General features: G+C 44.3%; 1 protein-coding gene and 1 long non-coding RNA gene across 4 annotated transcripts in view; one reads left to right on the forward strand and one right to left on the reverse strand.

Annotated features, from left to right (window-relative positions):
- Window positions 1-228: 228 nt before the first annotated feature.
- Window positions 229-19,358, reverse strand: LOC128150961 (uncharacterized). Of its 2 annotated transcripts, none has more exons than XR_008238250.1 (3): window positions 18,941-19,357; window positions 18,129-18,413; window positions 229-1,072 (listed from the first exon to the last, which is right to left on the reverse strand). It is a non-coding gene; the product is annotated as an uncharacterized LOC128150961 (long non-coding RNA). The 2 variants fall into 2 exon arrangements; XR_008238249.1 differs by lacking the exon at window positions 229-1,072 and adding an exon at window positions 10,617-10,925 and having other exon boundaries at window positions 18,941-19,358.
- The window catches only part of PLCD1 (phospholipase C delta 1), a 57,396-nt gene continuing 47,901 nt past the window's right edge, over window positions 10,310-19,804 (forward strand). The window contains exon 1 of one of the 2 annotated variants that reach the window (XM_052807784.1): window positions 10,310-10,622. In XM_052807784.1, the coding sequence (XP_052663744.1) occupies window positions 10,589-10,622 (34 nt within the window). In that variant the 5' untranslated portion in view covers window positions 10,310-10,588. Of the gene's footprint in view, window positions 10,623-19,456; window positions 19,682-19,804 lie in introns of those variants that run through there. The other variant, XM_052807777.1, reaches the window with a different exon arrangement.

Here is a 19,804-nt window from a genome sequence, read left to right on the forward strand (position 1 = left end):
CAGGATCTATTGGGTACTGACAGCCTTCTGGAGCAGAAGCAGAAGGCCAGCTGGGACATCCTGCAGCACTTGAAATGACATGAAGATTTCTGTGTTAAGGCAGCCAAGTACTGTTTTTAAAGTTCAAGGAGCAGCACTTTTCCCCCACAGGAGCACCCAGACACTATCAGTGACAGATTAACAATCGAAGTATGGCCTCAGTGCTACAGTTTAGCATGGAATCCATTACAGTGTTAATTTTGACCTTAAAACAACAAGTTTCCTAATGCAAGAAGAAATGCTTGCATTTTGGGGGCTTCCCTGTATTTTTCATATTCAGCAGAAAGGGTGAATTATTTTTTTAATTGCTCTTGGCCTTAAAAATATGCAACCCTACATCTCCAAAGTGCAGCCCAGAATTATCCCTGATGCATTAGAAAATGAGCAAAACCCTTCAAAAGCTCATTTTAACCTGGGCTGCAGCAGGCACCTTGGAATTAAAAGCATCAGGTCTGCATCCTCATTGGGGTTGAATATAAGGCATAAACCATTGAGAACAAGTGCCATCATGTCCTACCAGTGTGTTCTTGTGCTGAAACACCACACCGTTGCAATGCTTTTAAGTGAAACTGTTCAATAAGCAGGCAAAGCTCGTTTGTTGGGTTGTCTTCTGTTTTGGCAGAGCAGTCCTTTTTACCTTTCATCTAAAGGAGATCCGCCACTGATATAAGCAGACTGTGTCAGCTATGAGCGCAGTTTCTGTAGAAAAATAGATGTCCATGGGGATTCTCACCTTCTGCTCCATCAAGCAAGTGGCTAGAGGGAGTGATGAGGGTGAAGTTTTCAGGATTCAGGGATCAAACTCAATGGCAAGGCCTAGACCACAGCTTCAGAGTTTTCTTCTCTGGTTCTTGTACAGCCCACAAGCTTGTAGCTGGGATCCCACTAGTATATATTAATAGCAATCGGGTAGCTCTGTGTTTGTTTCCAGGTATTGTTTCCACAGGCATGTCTGCATGCAGTTGCACAAACCAGGTCTCCTACAATCGGAGGGGATGCACGTCTGTGCAAAGGCTTTGCTGGTTTAGGTGCCCTACAGCAGGAGCAGGAAGGAAATGAGTCATTCAACCTTTTTGCTTTGGCTGCACCAGGTTTGCAGAACTGATGAGAAGGCACCAAAAAACAATAAAATACTTCCTCAATGGGCAACTTTTATGGTTCTTTCTGCACCCTGATATCGCTTTGGTGTTTTCTTTTCAAAAATCCAAATAACACTACAGGCCAGAGGAATATGGCTGCATTTGATTCTATCAGGAGTATAAATGCATCATTTTGGAAGCAGCACTTGCACCTTTATCTATAAACTTGAGTTCTACTTTGCACTTAAAGCAAAGTTTTATTATTCCCTTTGTAATAAAGATAAAGCACGTGATCTCAGACTTAAAACACTACCTCTCTGAAGGGTATTCACTCTGTCTATTTTGAGATACTTCAGCATCTTAATTTGGTCCTCTTCATTCTTTTCAAAGGCTCCTCTCTCTTCAGTGACAGTTTATTGAACCATGCTCCTAACTTTCATCTTATGAAATGAAACTACATACTAAAAGAAGCTAAATTAGAGTTTATGAATACTCTTTTTGAATACATTTGATGAGATTTTACCAGTTCATCCTCTTATTCATTTAGGAAATATGTTAATCTAAAAATTAATCTAGTAATAAATTGTCACCTTGTCTGATCTTTTTTTTTTTTTTTTTTTTGGCCCTAAATGATTTCAGTATGTGTCTTTCTCTTCATCTCATGTCTGGCTTTTCAAAGAGCATGGCTGATTATAAATTAACACCAAAAATGCTGGCCATTCATTAGGACTCTGGGAGACACAGGAATTCCTTGCATACTTTCTGCATAAACATCTGCTCTGGAGATGTTAGCAGTTCAAGAACATTTTTGTACTCTGCATGAATTGTTCAGATGGGAGTGGAGGGAAGTCTGATGTCACTGAGCTTGTGCAAATTGTAGTTTTAACTCTTTAGGATCAGAAATAAAAATGTCTTATTTGTAACATCACTGACTACCTGTGTTGCACGCTCTGGTATCACAAGATCCTCATGTGCAGTTTAAACTTGTGGGGCAATCTTATACATAATAGGATTTTCTAAAATGTAGGTGTAATTCAGACTTTCCGTATTTTCTGCACATTTAAAATTCCTAAGAATTTGCTACACTGAAAAAAACTGCAATTAGGTAATGATATGAACAATTGCATCTAATTATTGTGATTATCCCAGTTACAGAGAATTAAGCTGACAGATGAAGTATATTAAAAAGAACCATTATGACATTAATCATCAACCCTCCTCCATACTTAACTTGTATACCCCGGTGCTATTGGCTGTAAAGAGGCAACGGTGCAAGAAAGAAGAGATGCGTGTCAAGCATTCCTGACAGCAGATGACTTGGCCTAATGACTGTGGTCTTTTGAGGTTAGAAATGTGCTTGCTAACCTGGACATTAGTGTTTGTGAAGCTCGGTGTCTCAGTTCCATTGTAATCTAGGATATATCAGAAACAGCCATTAATGGATAAAAGTGGCAGGACCTTGGGACCAGTCTGCTACTGTTCCTCTTTCCTAACAGTGATAATCATGCCAAGTAATATTTTCATACCAGTAAGTAAGTCTAGTACATTACTAGGTTCCCCAGTTAGGTTATTATTTCTCATTCATGCAATGTTAACTTCATATTAATGATCACATTTATTAAATCATTCACACAGTTATAAATCATATGTAGTTGTCTAGCATTGTGTGGCTGATCCATGCTGTCTACTGATGCACTGAACTGTACGTGTGATATTTTCTTTGAGCTTCTCATTCACTGTTAATAGATGAGCTTTTCATAGCTTTAAAAGAAGTATCTGGGGTCCGCCCCCCCCCCCCAATCTTGCTAAAAAGTGTTTAAGACTAAATGTACTTTTCTGTACAGCTCTCTGGTAAAGACATTTTAATTATCCCAGAATCAAAATATTTAAAGTCGGGGAATTCAACATTAGAGAGCTTACTTAAATCTAAATTTGTTAAAGCATAGAAATGCACAAAAATGACTCTCAGACGCTCATAAATCTACCCTGTAGTGATTTAGGTACAGAAATTAAGTAAACAAATATGAAATAAAACTTTCAACACAAATTAAAATTAGTCTGAAGACAAAATTAGTGAGATGTCTAAATCATACCTAGTACCTGACCTTTGGACAGAGGTCAAATTCTTTAAGTGTCTCCTTTATACTGAAATTCCTAGTTATAATGAACTTTTTGGAATAACTAGAGAAACCTAGGTCTTTTATTCCCAAATCTTATGCATAATCTTGCTTTTTCCTCTATTTTCATATAATTTTTCAGTCTGAAATCAACGTGAGACTTGGTGAGCTGGTAAGTCTTTAAGTCTTTAATTGTGACCAATACATTGATAGATGACTCTTTTGATTGTTTTATTGCTTTATGTGGTGGTTAGAGCTGTGCTTGATTACTTAGTATAAGTGGAGGGAAAAAGCCTCCAAATACTTAAGATATACAGAGTCAGGTATGCGTATTTCTGGCTTAGTAAGTCAAATTTATCTTCTGCTCAAGCAGAAATACCTCATTAATTTTAATGGGACATGTACGGGATTATTCCTGCAGCAGGTTTAGCTTTACACATCCCAGCATCTGTCGCTTCTTTTTCCTGTGGCCATGTATTAGTCTCCTGAATGGGGGTAACTGTTGCAATAAATGGTTTAAATGCAGATGGATACATCAACATCATTCAGTCTGAAGATATTTTGGCACAGCTGTCCCTGGTGATAAACAAGGCATGTGGCTGCCCTACCCGTTCTCTGAACTTTATGATACTGTGTTACGTTAATTCCACTCCAGCCTAGTTTATAAACTATAGTGAATTGCTTTGTCCAGTGAGTTGTCCACAAACCCAATAATCTCACTATTCTTGGAGAGTCATAAATCCCATTCCTGAGCTTTTTCCACTTTGTCTCTTAAGGGAACCCGATTTCCAAAGGTGCTGAGCTCTGCCAGCTCCTGCCAAGCCATAAGACTGCTCTTCCCCACACTGCAACGTGCTTCTTGCAGGTGAAGGACCAGCAGCTGCCAGAAACCTGGCAGTGTTGGGAAAATTCACCAATAGGTAAATGTTGGGTGGAGCAGACTCAGTGGCAGCATCAGTCCTTTGAATCCCAGATCTTGCATAGGCAGGGAGTGCAATGTGTTATCAACAAGAACTACGTCCACCTAGTGAAAGACAGTACTGATAGCAAAACAGTAATGATGATACCTTTACAAAAGGTAAGTCATCAGGGTGACTGGAGCTGGCCTTCTGAATTCATATATAGACTGCTTCATAAGAGCCCTGTGCAGTTCCCAAAATGTAAAAGGCAATTGAGAATTTTACATTTTGCTGTCCATCTATTATTGACTTATTTACATGACAGTTGGATGTAGAGAGACCCGATGATCTGAGGATGGTAAGACACCCCATCTAAAACAGTAAACAGACTGGGAAAAGACATGAAAAAACATTTCAGTGAACAGCCAGACTATAACAGAAGTGTCTGAAAAATTCCAGTCCCGCTTCTGCATTGATGTGAACTCTATTTAATACAACATTTTCTTTTGTGCTCGTTTCAGTAATTCTCCTGCTGACAAAAAAATAACACGTGGTTACCAAAGCTCCCTGCTGGCCATATAACCCCCAAATGCTTCTTACTCCTGCTGTGTCACTGCAGCAGAAATCTTGAGTCCTTTTTCCAAAGCAAACAAAGCGCTTTGCTGTTATCTTTGGGAGAGGCGGTTGGGAACATTTTTGTGATGAGGAGGGTGTGTGTGAGAGTCTGAAAGGCAGAGGGAGCCAGGAGGCATCTTCTCCATAAGAAATACTTGGTGATCGGGCGGTGTAGCATTCCTCTGAGATGAAAAGCTACTCCTTCCACTACGTACAATTAAATCAACACTTTAGTCATGCTTTCGGAGTGGAGACAGGTAAACTGCTTTTCTTTGGGTTTGCTGTGATTTACAGTTCACTGGTGAATTGAAACCTGCAAATGTTTTTGGCTTTGAACTCTGCAGATGCTCTTTGCTGCCTGGGCTGGGCTGCGTGTACACAAACAAAGGAAGAGAATGCAAAGGGGTGTATGTGTATGAGAAAAGGGCGCTCTCCATGACTTTCCGCAACTCCAGTTCTGCTGAACATCTTGGTACCTCTGCATATGGATGGGTTGGAGGGTGTGTTACAGAGGGAGACAGGCTCCTCACCCAGCCTGGCTGACATTTAACTCCTTCCAAGCTCACTTATATGGCTAGAGAGCAAGTGGGCTGATCAAGGTGCGTCCTGGCTTTAGGACTTGTCCCTCAGTAAAATATCATGGCGCTGACCTTGTACTCTTTAGGTGGCAGCTTTGCTTTGGGAAGGCAGTGCCAACCCTGCAGCCTGTCTCCAGGCCTAGAAATGCCCTGACTCTGCTTCTTGATGAGCTCAGAAAATGATGGTATAGACAAGAAAAAAGCAGGGTGCCCAAAGCAGGCTTTGCGGTTTTCTATTCATTTGAAATGTAATTGCTTTTGTCTGATGGTGTGCACTTTGGTGTTTGAGTGTCTTTGGCTGGAAGGTGAACTGGTGCAATGAGTGCAATGAAAAGGCCTGTCTTAAACAGCCTCAGCAAAGAGCTGAGTGTGGCTCTTTCTTGCTGTCTTTGCTGGGAGGTCTTTGAGCCCAAGTCTGGGCTGTGGCTGAGCCAAATGAAAGCAGCTGTGAAGCAAAATGGGCTTTGTGAGGCCTTTGTGCCTCCTTTAATCAGGATCTGTGGGTACCAGAGTTGTCACAGACACAAGCCTGAAGCTCTGGACTGAGAAAAGGCCTTTTGTGATAGTCTGGGAGGATGATGCAAGTATTGCGATATGTCCCCTCTTCCCTTCTCCACCTCCCAGGAACCTCATCTCCTCACCCTGAGAGCAACTTGGGAGCAGCAGCTGCTTAGCTCCTGCTGCCACAGGCATGTTTGTGCAGCAAATCCATATGCACATAGTCTGAAGAGAAGCCCCAAGGATGGTCTCACAGCACCTCTGGCCTCTTGCTGTTCAGAGATTGCTGCTCAAGCAGCAATCCTCCACCCCTCACCAGTGAAACTGAGAAATGGGAGTCCTGCTCCCTCCTCTAGCCCTGAGAGCCCTCTTCTGTGGCCGAGGGGAGGGGAGAGCTGGGAGCAGGATGGAGGAGCTGTGCTTTCCCTCCCTCCTGGGTGCCAGAGCCTCAAGGGATAATTTTCCTGGGAGGAGAAAGACTGAGGAGAAAGAAACAAAAAATAACAGGTTGCTTATTTCTTGAGTCATTGCCATGTCTATGTTTCTTTCCACACTTGAGAAAATTTTGTGATGTTGACTTTGAGTCCTTTCCTATCCTCTCCCTCCTGTACTGGCATTTCTAAATATTCCCTTTAATGCATTATTCTGCATATGGGTCCCATCCTATAGCTCCTACCCATGCAAACAAGGAGAACAAACCCTGTGCATCGAGGCCAAGAAGTCCTACAACTGCCTGCTCCTCTCCTTGCTTTACATGCCCTTATCCTATCATTTTAATTTTTATTGGTATTCTACTTTCTCATCCCAACCTTGCCTTCCTTTTGGGATGGTAGTGAGGAGGAGCTTACGTTCAGGTACAGCTGTGGGCAGCCAGGATCCTGACTCCAAGGAACACCGGAATGGTGGAGAACAGGAGCTGAACAGGCTGAGACGCCACAGGGAATTCCTCACATTCCTCTTCAGCCGGGCAAGACGGTTTGGGGATTAAAATCCATGACAACAATAGCAGGGAAATAAAGCGGCTTCCTAAATCTGGGGGAGCCATTAAATGTAATAACCTGCAGCCTGCGGAAAGCTGGGAGACACCAAGCTGGGCTCAGCGGTGAAGTCACTGCTTGTGGGTGGTGCACACAGGAGTCAGAGGGAATAAATCCAGCCCTCCTTGTAATCTATAATGTATTTGTGGAATTCAGGAAAGCAGGTTTTTCTGTTAGGTTTTATCTTCATTGCTAAAAAAGGTATGTTCCTCCTGTGAAACAATCGGTGCATCTTAACTCGCCTGCTGTAAAATCCTGGAGGAGGCAATTTTATCAAGGAATAAATAGAGCTAAGTCAGCATGGGCAGAGAGTATGCAGTCACCTTGCTCAGTTACCTTCCAATAAAAGAAAAGATTTTACAGTCCTGTTGTTATCTCACTGTAGAAGTTAATTTTTAAAGCACAGAAGACAAACCTGCAGAGCCTAGAAAAGCTATTGAAATGCCATGTTATGGATGTCGGGACCGATCTGCTCAGAATAAATTGTATGCCTTCTTTGACCCATAGCAACGGTATTACTGCTGTGAGTAGAGACAACATGCACAAAGGAATGCTGTTTAATTTTAATCATACTGAACTCTCCCCTTCGAATCCTGGTTTGATCTCGAAGATCAAGAGCCACAAAACTGGTTGTGAGCATGATGGTGGGTAGAGCTTAGGAGCTGTATTCAGAACAGGGAAGAAGCAGTCAGAAATTCAGACAGCTTTTAAAAAATAAGCAAACATACAGTAACAGTCGACTGCAGCTACACATTAACTACACTTTTGGTTATAAAATTAATTGCTCTTTTAGGGCTTCCAGATGAACGCTGACTTTTTGCAGTTCTGTCACCAGTTTTAAACTTACCACTCAGCTGTGATGCTGGTTTAACTAGTTAGAGAGCAATCCCCCTTCAGACCTTGCACCTTCTGGATCTGCCAAAATCCAGACCAGGATGGAATACAATAAGTGCAGTGCTCCAAAATGGGGCTCAGAGCCTTGATTCATGTGACATTCTTAAACTGCTCTATTATTCTTAGAATACTGTTTGTTAGTAGGATTTCTGCAGCTCACAGGAACCCCGTAGCTCCTCATGTCACTTTGGTTTCATTGTTATTCTGGACATATATTGGTTTCAGCAATGCAAAGGAAGGGGAATTCAAGCGCATATGGTGTGCATGCAGAAATATAGCTGAAAGGATGGTTGCTTTCTGAAACAAGGCTCTTATGAGATCTGTGCTGTGCGATCTCAGCTTCTGGGTGTTTGCTGCAGGATATCACCGTCTCTTATGGTGACTGCTGTACTTTCTGATGAATGCAAGAAATGCAAGGCTGCCTGTGAGTACCAGACTTGCTCTGAGCACACATACAATATCAAGCCCATCAAGGATTTAGTGATGACTTAGCTTAGTGTGGCAGAAAGGTCCCACAGTGCTCAAAGCAGCCTAAATAGTGATCTTCTGGATATGTATAGAAGCAAAGAGAGTAAGTGTAATGGGGAAAAGTGAAAAGTTGGGCAAGGTTTTGGGAATCCTCCTAACACACACCATTTCTGCTACCACTTCTGCTACCACCATGGAGAAGGCAGCATGGCAAGAAGGAAGCAAAAGAAGATACAAGTGGGCTGTCATGAAGGGATAAATGCAGGTAATCATTTTCAAATCTAAAGGGATGATGGCAGAGAAACTGTCTCGCTCACTCCATGGTGCTCTGTCCAGCCTGAGGCAGGCAGTGCAATCACAGTGGTGCTCACAGCAGCGCAGGGAAGCAATGGTCACGTCTTGGTGCCATTGTGCCCTACACTGCTGTGACGGGGTTCTATCCAGAGTATGGTCCTCATCATTTCTGGGACTAAAGTAGCTCTCTTACATCTTCCCCCTTTGCCACAGAGAGCATAGGGATACTGGCTGGTGTGTCTCTAAGTGAGGGGCTTGTGTTAGGCAATGTGAGGATGCAATGGAGTGTGACATAGAGAAGAGCGAAGGAGTTACTATAATACCATTTCAGTCAACACTTTCAAACTGTCCTTCTCTACTTTTCCTCCCTTGTGAAAACTGTAATGTCCTCATCACGTCAGCTTTACTGGAGTTTCCAGTCTGGCTGACTCATCCACCAGCCTCTTGTACAGTCCCTCCAGTACTCTTCCCCATCAGCTAAAAGGGCGACAGGTTTTGGTGGTGTCCTCTGGAAATCCCCCTGCCTTGAGGCTTTTAAGGCTGTACGAGGAATCTCTTAGGTGCCTCCAGCTGCTGTCCTGCCTGGCAGCAGCCAACCTTGCAGCCAAACAGTTTGCCCCTGTCCGAGTCAATATTTCCTTGTCTGTGGGTTTGCAAAAGGGATGCTCCTTCCTGGCTCCTTTGGAAAGTGTCTAGTGGGAGATGAGCCCCCCATGCCATGCTGGTGGCTGTGAGGTAGAAGAGTAGGCTTTTGAGGAGTCACAGGGTGAAATCTCTGCTCTTTTTTTTCTCCACTTGTTTGGTTTTGTTAGTTTTGTACTAGCACAGGAGTTTTGCTATATTAGGGCAATTTTCCTTGGGTGGTGGCAGCAGCCTTATATTTGTGGACTGTAAAACTATCTAAGAGCAGCATCTGGTCTCTCAAAGGAGCAGCCCAGTTCCTGGCAGGGAGGGACAAACAGTCCTAGTCTCAAAGTATTTTTCACCATGTGTCTCCCAGATCAGTCGCCATCAGAGAGGGACTTTTCCCTTCTGTCAGTGGAGCTGCTGGGTTTACAGCTGCTGAGGAACGAGGGCTTTGAATCTGCCAACAAATCCATCAATTGTTTGCATCAAAATAAACTAAATAACCAGAAATGGAAATAAACAACAGCAAAACAAGAACTGAAAACCTCCCCCAAGCATTCAAGTAGAGGGAAACTTTATTTTCCCGCGCTGGATTCCCTTTCTTTCCCCCTCCCTGTTTGCGGCCATTGTCTTTCTACCTTTAAAAAATATCTAATTCAAGAGTAGGGGACAGAGTGGAAGAAATCAGTTCCACTCAGTAAAAGCCTCAGGACAGTGCAGTTTTTTCTGCTTTCTGTCTCGCTGTCTCAAACGCAAAGCTTGTAACTTTTCTTCTGTTTTAAGCTCATGCCTCTGCGAGAGTTTGTGGTTACAGCTTCTATTTCTACATTGGTAATTTCTGACCTGGTTTGGGTTGTTTTTTTTTTTTTTTTTTTTTCCCCTGTGGAAAGAAATATGCCCCCACCAGTGTCTAAAAGCTCTTTAGACCTAGACTCTTATCATTGGCATCTGTTTAAGGCCCTTTCCTTGATTTGGGGACCATGAACGGCAGATTTGCAGTACTCGGTGTCTTCTGGAAGCCTTGCCCGGAAAGGAGTGGAACATGAAAACGTGCCAGCAACAGGAAAAGAGGCATCGTTGTCAAGCTGCAGCGGTAGCAAAATGCAGGAGGCTGGGCCAGCGGTGAAGACGCCAATTTTCAGCTGGGAGGAGCCAGGGCCAGCACGGCGCTGGGGCTCGGGCGCTTGGCCTCAGTCGATGCGCTGGGCAGGCGGTGGCGTGCCGATGCCGGAGAGAAATAAATGAGGAGTCATAGCGAAGACGCATTTCCAGCCAAGGGGAAGGAGCAGGCCTCTCTGAAGGGAGCTGACGTTGGGGATTACTGGAGCAGAGAGCAGGGGGAGCCTCACGGGTCTGGCTTCCACCCCAGGCCAGTGCTAACATCTGGGCACAGCTGTTTCCTGGAGCCCTTTCTGCTGCTGCACATCGGCTTGTTTTGCAGCAATGGAATCAAATGGCACTTTCCTCGCTTGCAACAGTAAGTCTGTACAAATGTCCTTGCATTTCAGCTCTCTTATCTTGTCCAAGAGCTTTATTTTTCTCCTCTCTTCTTCCCCCTCTTTTGCCTCCCCATTCTCTCATTTGGAAGTAATGCAGCATTTACTCAGTGTTACAGAGAGAGATGACAGATTTTTCTCTGTTGATAGGGTTAGCTGTGTTGGTAGGAAGGGTGTCTTGGCTGGATAAGTGTCTGCAAGTCCAGAAAAGTTGATTCAAATCTCCTCCCCTTTATGGTGAAACAGAGTGGGATGGATGCTCAACTGAGTAAACTCTCTGGGCTCTGGTGAAGACAGCAGAGCAGGATAAATCACCTCAGCTCAGGGTCTGTCCCCAAGACTCTACAAATGTTAAGTACAAAATAAGGAATGTTTCTAAAAAAGAAGAAATCCTCTCTGCCCTTCCAGCAAGTGAGGTTTAAGAAGATTCAATTGGTACTGAGACTGTGAGGCTTGTCTGATAGACAGGGTAATGAAATATCCCTTATTCCCTTGTCTGACCTTAATATATTGCTTTGTTACCTCTTCATTGCGTTTTACTTACTCTGATGAGCAGAAACAACTCAGGGCTGTGATAGCTACAGATTGAAATGGGGTATTGTGATCACACAGAAATGGGAAAAGTCTACAGTGCTTATTTTTATTTCATGAGATAGGTGTTTTCTTACTATAGACGAACTATAAACAAAAATAAACTAATAGAGCAATAAGTGACTGATAATAAACATAATCAGTTTACCATTATCAGGAGAAATGTGAAAAGATTCCCCCAGGCTCAAGAAATCTTCCCTCTGATTTTCCCAGATGCTAGAAATCTGACAGGAAGGTGAAACAGAGGTTAATGTTATACTTTTTGTAGGTATCTCATTCATTATACAACCACTGGGGAAAGCAAGCTAAGAAATACATCTGGAACTATTAAAATATTTCCTATTCTGTCCTGTGGGTCATTCTTCAGTAAATATTTTTTAGTCTTCTGGGGTTAGGAACCAAGAAGAATTCAGTGGCTGTTTGATAATCTACACAAGTGTTGAATGAGCCAAGCTTTTAAAAAAATATTTACTGAAATTCCTTGACACATATCACACACAAGTGCCAAAGTGACTCTGAATGCCAGACTACTTAGACAAGAGAAGTTGCTCACATGTTCGTTTGTTAGCCGTATCACACTTGTGCTATGTAGTTTGTCAGAAATTTCTCAGATACTATGGTTTGTAGATACGTTTTGTGTATGGCTGTATGTTGAAATTAAGTTTCTTTCTTTCAATTGGTCTCTTTTTTTTTCCAACATAGATACAACAACAAACTGTATTTACCATGTCAGAATTAATCACAGGCACATGATTCAGTCTCATTAAAATATCTGACAATCAGTAGGAGACACCTGAGATACATTCTGGTAGCAGAAGCAGGTTATTACTGTAGATGAGAGTTTCTGAAAACTTTGTATAGTTTTGTTTAGTCTGCATTTGGATGGAGATCTGAGTCCTGGGAAGAAAACTGAGCACGCTCCCTTGTCCGCAGAGCCAGAGTAGCTGCTGTGATTTAGCAGTCTGTGCCTTTTATTTTGAATGTGTTTAATTTGGCTGGATGGGTTTCTCATTGCTTATTTTATAAAGGGTCATCTACATATAGTATGCAATGAATCTGCTAGACTCTGTGGGCTATTAATAATCTTTCTCTTGCCTCATGAAGTTGGTTTGTTTCTGAACTGGGAGCCCTTGTGCTCGCACAGATTATAGAATAGCTAATTTGTACTATGCCTTATTCTTATACACTGACTTTTTCATCCAAGACACTGTGTACATTGTGCGTGGAATGCCACAGCCCCGTTATGGGAATGCCCTCTGCCACAGCCCAGGATGAGAATCAGCAGGGAAGGGTTAGTAAAATCCTACAAAACAAGCCATTTCCTTATTTCTTCTGTCAGCTAGTCCTGATGATTAACTTCTAGATTTAAATTTCCAAATGAATCATCTCCACCTGCCCTTCTTAGCTGGGAGCACTGAGGAGGCTCCTTCTGGGCTTCAACCTCCGTGGGTGGAGATAATGCTACTTCAGATCAGCTGGGATGTGCTCTGAAGCAGTTGGTGACTTTGGTCTCCTTTCCTACAAACAAAATTCTCCTAGCACACCCAATCTGATACAGGTTGTGCCTGATGCGTTATGTGGGAGTTTTTTGAGCCATACTGTTTCTAGCAGTGCAGAAGAATTTGCAATACTGACATGTCTCAGTACATTAAACAGGCAACTTGTCCCTTTTTCAGACAGGACAAGTAAAACTCTTTTTTTTTTTTTTTTAATTTTGACGCAAAAGCTGCTATATTTCCAATCTGAGCAATGTCTTCTAGTAAAACTAAAGCCTGCCGTTGGTTTTGAGATTATTGCCGGTGTGCAAAGCCCAAACATCAGGCCCAAAAGCAGATGAGTCAGGGCAAGAAGATGCTTGGGGAAAAATAGATTTTAATGAGGAAATGAAAGAGGAGGAAGGAGGAAATGCAGTCGCTTGGAAAACTGCTGTAAGTAGTAGAGATGAAAGGATACAGCCAACTACAGGGAAAAGCAAGAGGGAGAGGTGTGTGGGGAAGAGATGGTTTGTGCAAGATCCAGAAACTCAGCTGACTGGATAGGCAGCTCTTGGAGCCAAAGGTGTCATGATTTGGGAGCAAAGTACAGTTACCTTTACAGGGAGATCGAAATATATAAACGTGTATTTATGAAGGAAAGCTGCAGACAAATACTTGGTGACTTGATCATCCAGGGTGGGATTCAGCTGACTAAGTGTAGGTATCTGCAAGAAATTTTAGGCTTATAGGGATCTAGACAGGTGAATTGTACCCTGTCTTCTGGCTCCTTGTTCCGTGCACTGTAGATATCTAAATACTGCAAGACTAACCCCCAGCCCATGGGTCTCCTAGGTCCTTACCATAGGTGGAGTCCTTACTTGGTGAAGCCCACCAGAATGGAAGGCTGCAGACTTTGGTCAAACACAGAGGTTTCTCTTTTTCTTTATGCAGGTAGAGAAGATTTTGCCACAGTTTCTTCCAAACTGAGATACTTCCACGCTTTAAATGAGCCAGTTTAGACAATCTGTGTGGGGAAATTGTCACACCTTGGGCTGCCCCTCACATGGGTACCTTTTAAAGCCCTGTATTGAGATACCAAACAACAAGTCTCGTTGGCTGTTTTTGGCTAAAGTTACAGGGTGCTGAAATTCCAGATAAATCACTTAAGGGAAAAAAAAGGATTTTTCCCCTAGTTTTGCATAATTCAGTTGTGCAATTTAATTATTGCACAAATTTTGCCCTGCTACAGAATGGTGAGAGTGACCTGCATTTCACCTGTAGAAGAAATTTCAGCTCCTGAAAAAAATGTTGAGAAAAGCTGTTTAAGTGGCCTTAAAAAAATGAAGCTGGGACCCACTTACAATTGACTTTGGTTTTATGAAGAGAACGTCTTCATCAGCACGTGCCCAGAAACGTGTCTTAGGAGTTAGGCAACTAAGCTGCATGAGTGATCCTGGCTGTTGGTGCTGGTCCTATCCATCAAGTTGATATCCTTCTTTTCAATTACTTTCTTCTCAGTCTTCATACCAGCTACTGGAAAAGCTGTAATTTACTGCAAGCCAGTGTTTGTTTTAGTGCCTCTCACTGCAGCCAAATCTCTACATGCATCGTGGTGGAGGGACCAGTGGAAGGACGGAACCAAACCTTCACTCTGGTTGTGAGTTCCTGAGTGCAACGAACTTTAGTTAGGTGTTTCACCTGGATTTCATCAAGAGCACAGGGCAGTAGCTTTTGATGGGTCACAGACAGTGCCGTGCATAGATCCAAGCTCCCTTCGAGTGACCCAGACTGGCAGAAAGATTTATGAAGATTTTCACAAATAAACGTCACAATTTGAACTGTCTGTGAAATGTCTAAGCAGGCAGCCTGGCTTCATCTCTACAAACCAGTGCCAGGGCTCTGCACTGTTTAACTGCCAGCACATTCCCCAGCATGGTTTTGATCCACAGCAAGCTAGCACGTAGCATGATCTGGGTGATGGCATGGGCCTGCAATCCTTCCCAGTAGGCAGTCTGGATATAGCCAGCCTGATTTGAGAAAAGATGGCTGGGCTGCATGGATTGATCAGAGCAGAGCTGGAGAAGGGACCATTGTCCTCCCAGAAACCTTGCAGACAAGGCGAGACAGCCAAAGGATACAGAGAGAAAGTGGGGCTGAGAAATATTGGGCAGGGTGACAGTGCTGATCTCAGTGCACCAGAAACCTGCCCATCATACGGCTTCTTACCAGCATGCCAGCAGAGGAAGGTTTTAGGCAGTGATTTGAAGGACAGCCACAACATGATACCTGGGGAGAACTCCGATGTGAAACTTTAAGGTCACCCTGCCCCGGCTCAGCAGGACCCCTCAAGCACCCTGGAAGGGAAGTAGAGTGGGCAAAAGCCAATGTAAGGAAGAGAATGAGGTTTGCTGATGCTGCCACGGGCTTTGTGGAGATGCCCATTCTCAGTGTCACCACAAGGTGGAACTTGGTACATACCACATGCACCGGAGATGCACCCACCGTCAACAAGCAGCATCATCTTTGGCCAGAGATGCACCGATGCTTATGGTCTCAGCACCCACTCCCTGGTCCCCACTCCCCCGGAGAGAGCAAGAAGGGGAGCACTGGTGTAGAGGAGCCGTTGTCATTTTTTGGTGGTGGTGAGAAACTGGCTGTTCTCAAGCTGTGCTGTGTCAACAGCAAGGCTGGTCCTCAGAGGATGTGAGGCATGACTGGGGAGAATAAAGCTGAGAGCAGTGAGTGATGTCCTGGAGGTAGCAAGGAAGGAGGAAGGAATGAGGTTTCTGCAGGTGGGATGTGAGAGGGCACGAATGAAGTGAAGAATGGACTCCAGAAGGAAAGGCAGGGCAGGTGGGACCCTGCAGACGTGGGAGGATCCTTGGTGTCCTGTCCTTCCCACAGGGTCTCAGCTGGAAGACAACTCGCCATTGCTGGGACCACACTGATCCCAGGGCTGCTAAAGAGCTGATATAAAAGCCATGTTGGATATAACCATGGGGTGATGGCAGATGACAAAAGGGGCCTCTGCAGATGCACTTCACAGGTAACATCAGTGATTTGCAAAAGCACTGGAGAAACCAACTAAATCCTCATCACTTGACAGGTTTTCTGTTTTTCCAAACAGCAGCCACTGCCCAGCGCTGCAGCCGCTTGTGCTCATTTCCAAGCAGCTGCTGCACTGAAAATACTCATACTGGGTGTGCAAAAGTAATCTTCAAACTTTATTTACCATGAGGAACTTCAGTTTCTGAGTGCTCCATCAACTTAACAAGTGATGGCAGATTGTCATGTTACTACAGACCAGCTGAACTACAGCTTTTCCAAACTCTCATTGATTCTGAGTTCACCTAGATTGAATGGTCTCACACTTGCTGAGGACTACGACTATGTAGGGGCAGACATTACAGTTCATTAATGACCAGCAATACTCTGATTGTTCTATTACTCTTGTTAAAAGAATTCTACTGAATTTCACTGTGAGGGAGCCTGGGAAGGAAGATGAAATTACAATGTTCAAAGAACAGCATCATGTAAAATAGACCTAATTTTTTCTTCTCAGTAACAAATACAGAGCAAGGCATAACCTTTGGCCTCTTTTGGTGGGAAAATCTCCCCTTTACGTGACATTTGTTATTTGTTATGTAACTGCCATAGGCATTACTAGTCATAATAGAGTAATTTCCATCAGGGGCGTGATGCAGTGGGGAAGTAGTGAGGTCATCACCAACACAGGTATTTTCATTCCAGTCCTAAATTATCACAAGTCTGGGCAAATCAGCAGCTGACTTCTGTCATGTCATTTGTGTCAGTGTGGTATAAAGAGACTATAATCAGTATTTGGGTTGCACCACTTTTGGTGTTGCCCAAATGTGGTAGTGATGGGAGAACAGGTCCAGCCCCAAAGAGCTCAAAACCAACCTGCTTCTTCCTCTGTGAAGTGGTAATAGTGCTTCCTTATCTCCTTTGTATAAGGATGTGATGGAGATTAATTAATTTTGGAAAATTGTCTGAAGAGCAGCCTGTGCATTAATAGTTTTCTCACATAGCCCATTTCCTACCAGAATCTACAGCCTTTCTACCTCAAGTGCCTGTTTCCTGTGCATTAAAGCACTTTGCTAACTTTGGGACCATGTTCTGACATCCTCATTCACATTGATTTCCATTTGCTCTGTGAGTAATTGAGCTGGAATCAATAGGATGATTAGTACAGCCCCAATCCTGGGCACGGGGACATGAATAACTTCACTCATGTGACTAGTGCCATTTATTTAAGTGGGATTGGTCACATGGGTAATATTGCATGCTTGAGTGTTTGCAGGCTTCGGACCGAGTCAGGTGTTACCTGCAATGAATAAGGGTTGGAGAATTTTTCCCTAAGCCATTTGCAGGAATCACTTCCTCTAGCACTGGAGTGTGATGCAGCATCATGTAACATCAATAACCAATGCCATGTAACCCACAGTGTCACACTTATCCATCAGGCTTCGTCTATGAGATGTGACATTGTCTCTGAATGACCTCAAGAACACAGTACATCCAGAACTGTTGTTTCTCAAAGCAGGGCGTTTCTGGCCCAATGATCTCATCTTCATTTTCAAAACAAACTGATTTTAACTACCTTGCATCTCTGAAGCCCTCACAACAGCAAAACTCGCACATTGCTGTTCTGGAGAAGTATCTAAACTCAGTGAATGCTGATCCTGTGCTTTGTGTATGTGCAAACTTCAGGGATAAGTACAGTAAAATGTTCTCTGAGGGCCTGGAAAGCTCTGAGCGGTGCTGTCACTGGCACTGACTATTAGGAATTAATGAGAAAATGAAGCAGAGGGGCTCTGAGTGCTCCCAGATCGATCCCAGTGGGACTCTGGCTGCTGCTGGACAGGAGAACTGGTGCACAGAAGCAAATTGTTTTGCTAAGGCAAGTATGGGAGACCACTCTCTTCCCCATTCCTGTAATTAGATCAGTCCTCTCCAGTACAATGTGAAATACGGGAAGTGCTCAGAGACTGCTAGCTAATAAATATCATCTAGCCATTACGTCATGGTGCCCACCTCCTAGCCAGGGCAAAAGCAAAGCTTCCAGCTCCCAGGGGAGCACCACAGAGATTACGGCTCTAACATCCAGCCCCTGTAGGTACAGGGGGCTCAGAAAGGGCTGGAGGTGTTTCCTCAAACACCTACTGACTGCCTGGCTAACATGTTCAGCAATGTCCCATCCAGAACATGCCTTTATTCTCCTTTGCTGTCTGTGATTTGTAGTTGCTATGTGTAAAAAAGGCGTTATTTGTACTGCTGTTCAAGCCCATGCAATGGCTCTACCTTGTCCCCAGAGAGTTTCTTACATGTGGCATATGGCAGCGATTACTGACTCTGATCCTGTCCTTGTTCTGGTCAAATAAACCAGTCCTCTGTGCTTACCTGTGAGTGTTGGTAGGGCTTCCTTCAAAATGCAGAGAAAGAAAGGGAAGATGGCTGGATTGCCAGACACCAGAAATAAAGAATAAGTTTCTAAAACCTGTGTTGAATATGACAGGGCACTGGTGATGGAAAGCCCTTGATTAGGTCTCCAGCAGAAATAGTGACATGTGGTTTGCTGTCAAGTTTCTCGAGCATGTGCTGGTTCTGCAGTAAGGGACATTCACCCCAGCTTGACTCCATCTCCCAGCAGTATCTTCACCCTTGGCTTGCCTGGCAGGGCAGCAGCTAACAAAGGCAACAAAAAAAAATAGTCTGTAACAAGGTCTATAAACTCACCTGGGATGGAACAGTTTAATAAGTATAGCTGCTGTGTTTCAACACAGAAGGGGTCATGGCTAGGGAATAGATGGATTTTAGTGCCAGCCATTGCCAGGACAATGGGCAATGGTCATGAGTTTCAGCAAAGGAAATTTATACTGGTCATAACGAACAAATTCTTCACTAAGAACATCTAAGCTCTTGCACAGGGATCTAGATTGGCTGTGGAGTCTCCGTCCTTAGAGATATCCAAAACTCACCTCGACAAGGCTGTGAGCAACCTGATCTACCTTTGAAGGTGACCCCACTTTGATTGGGTGGTTGAACTAAAGAGCCCCAGAGGTCCATTCCAACCTTAATTATTCTCTGATTCTGTGTAATCAGTGACATATTAAACCACTGTTGGGGGCTTATTCCTGTACCAGACTGCAGGATAAATTTGAATTACAAAAATAAATGCAGAGCTACGCAGAAACGCAGAGTAAGTGACTCACCCAAGTCACATAGGAAATCAGTGGCAGAGAAGATGCTCTCCAGAGTCTTGGGAAAATGCTCTTCTCTAGGTGGAAAAAGAAGAGCATTAAAACACAGTTTCCGAGCAGCTTTTGGGCTACGTCTGCCCTGGCTAGAAGGTGTTTTTAGCTTCCCGTTCATTGCAAGTCAGTGGGAACAGCACGGAGCCGCTTTGCACAGAAGAGGAAGGGTGGAGCCCGGCTCCCTCTGATCCAGGCGTTTGTGGGCAGGCTAAGCCGACAAGCCCCGGGCACTGATTAGGAGCCACAAACAACGTTTGGGACTCCTCCAGCCCCTGGAGATGATGCATAAAAACCCACTGGCGTATGACTGTAGGAAAACTTGTTCCTTCTACCTAGGCAGCTGCCGGCAGGCGCCTCGGTCTAATTTTGTGTGCTGCTGAGCAAAGCAGGAGGAGAGACTTCCCACCGTCCCACCCCCGGCCGGACTCTGCCCTCCCCTGCCGTCCTCTGCCTCCGTTCCCCCGCTGCCTCCGCTCCCTCCTCGGAGCCCGGTTTGACACCGAGCACGCCGGAGGCTCCTGGATGAGCAGGGATCCCTGCAGGGGTGGCGTAGCCCCCCCGTCCTTCCCGACGCCTTTCCCCGAGCCCCACGCTGGATGATGCAGTGCTTCCGAAAGCAGCCCAAGCGCAGCGTGTCCCAGGAAAACATCCTACGGGAGCAGAGTCGTAGAGTGGCCGCGTTGAACGGCATCAGGCTGGGTAAGGGACAAGTTGGTCAGACCCCCGGCTCTTCCACGCTCTGGCATCCGCTTGATTTCTGCCTCTTCTCCCTGCGCAGAGGCACTGCTCCACCCTAAAGGCAGCTCCAAGGTTATTTTTAAA

Source organism: Harpia harpyja, chromosome 1 (assembly GCF_026419915.1).
Source record: "Harpia harpyja isolate bHarHar1 chromosome 1, bHarHar1 primary haplotype, whole genome shotgun sequence".
NCBI classification, from domain to species: domain Eukaryota; kingdom Metazoa; phylum Chordata; class Aves; order Accipitriformes; family Accipitridae; genus Harpia; species Harpia harpyja.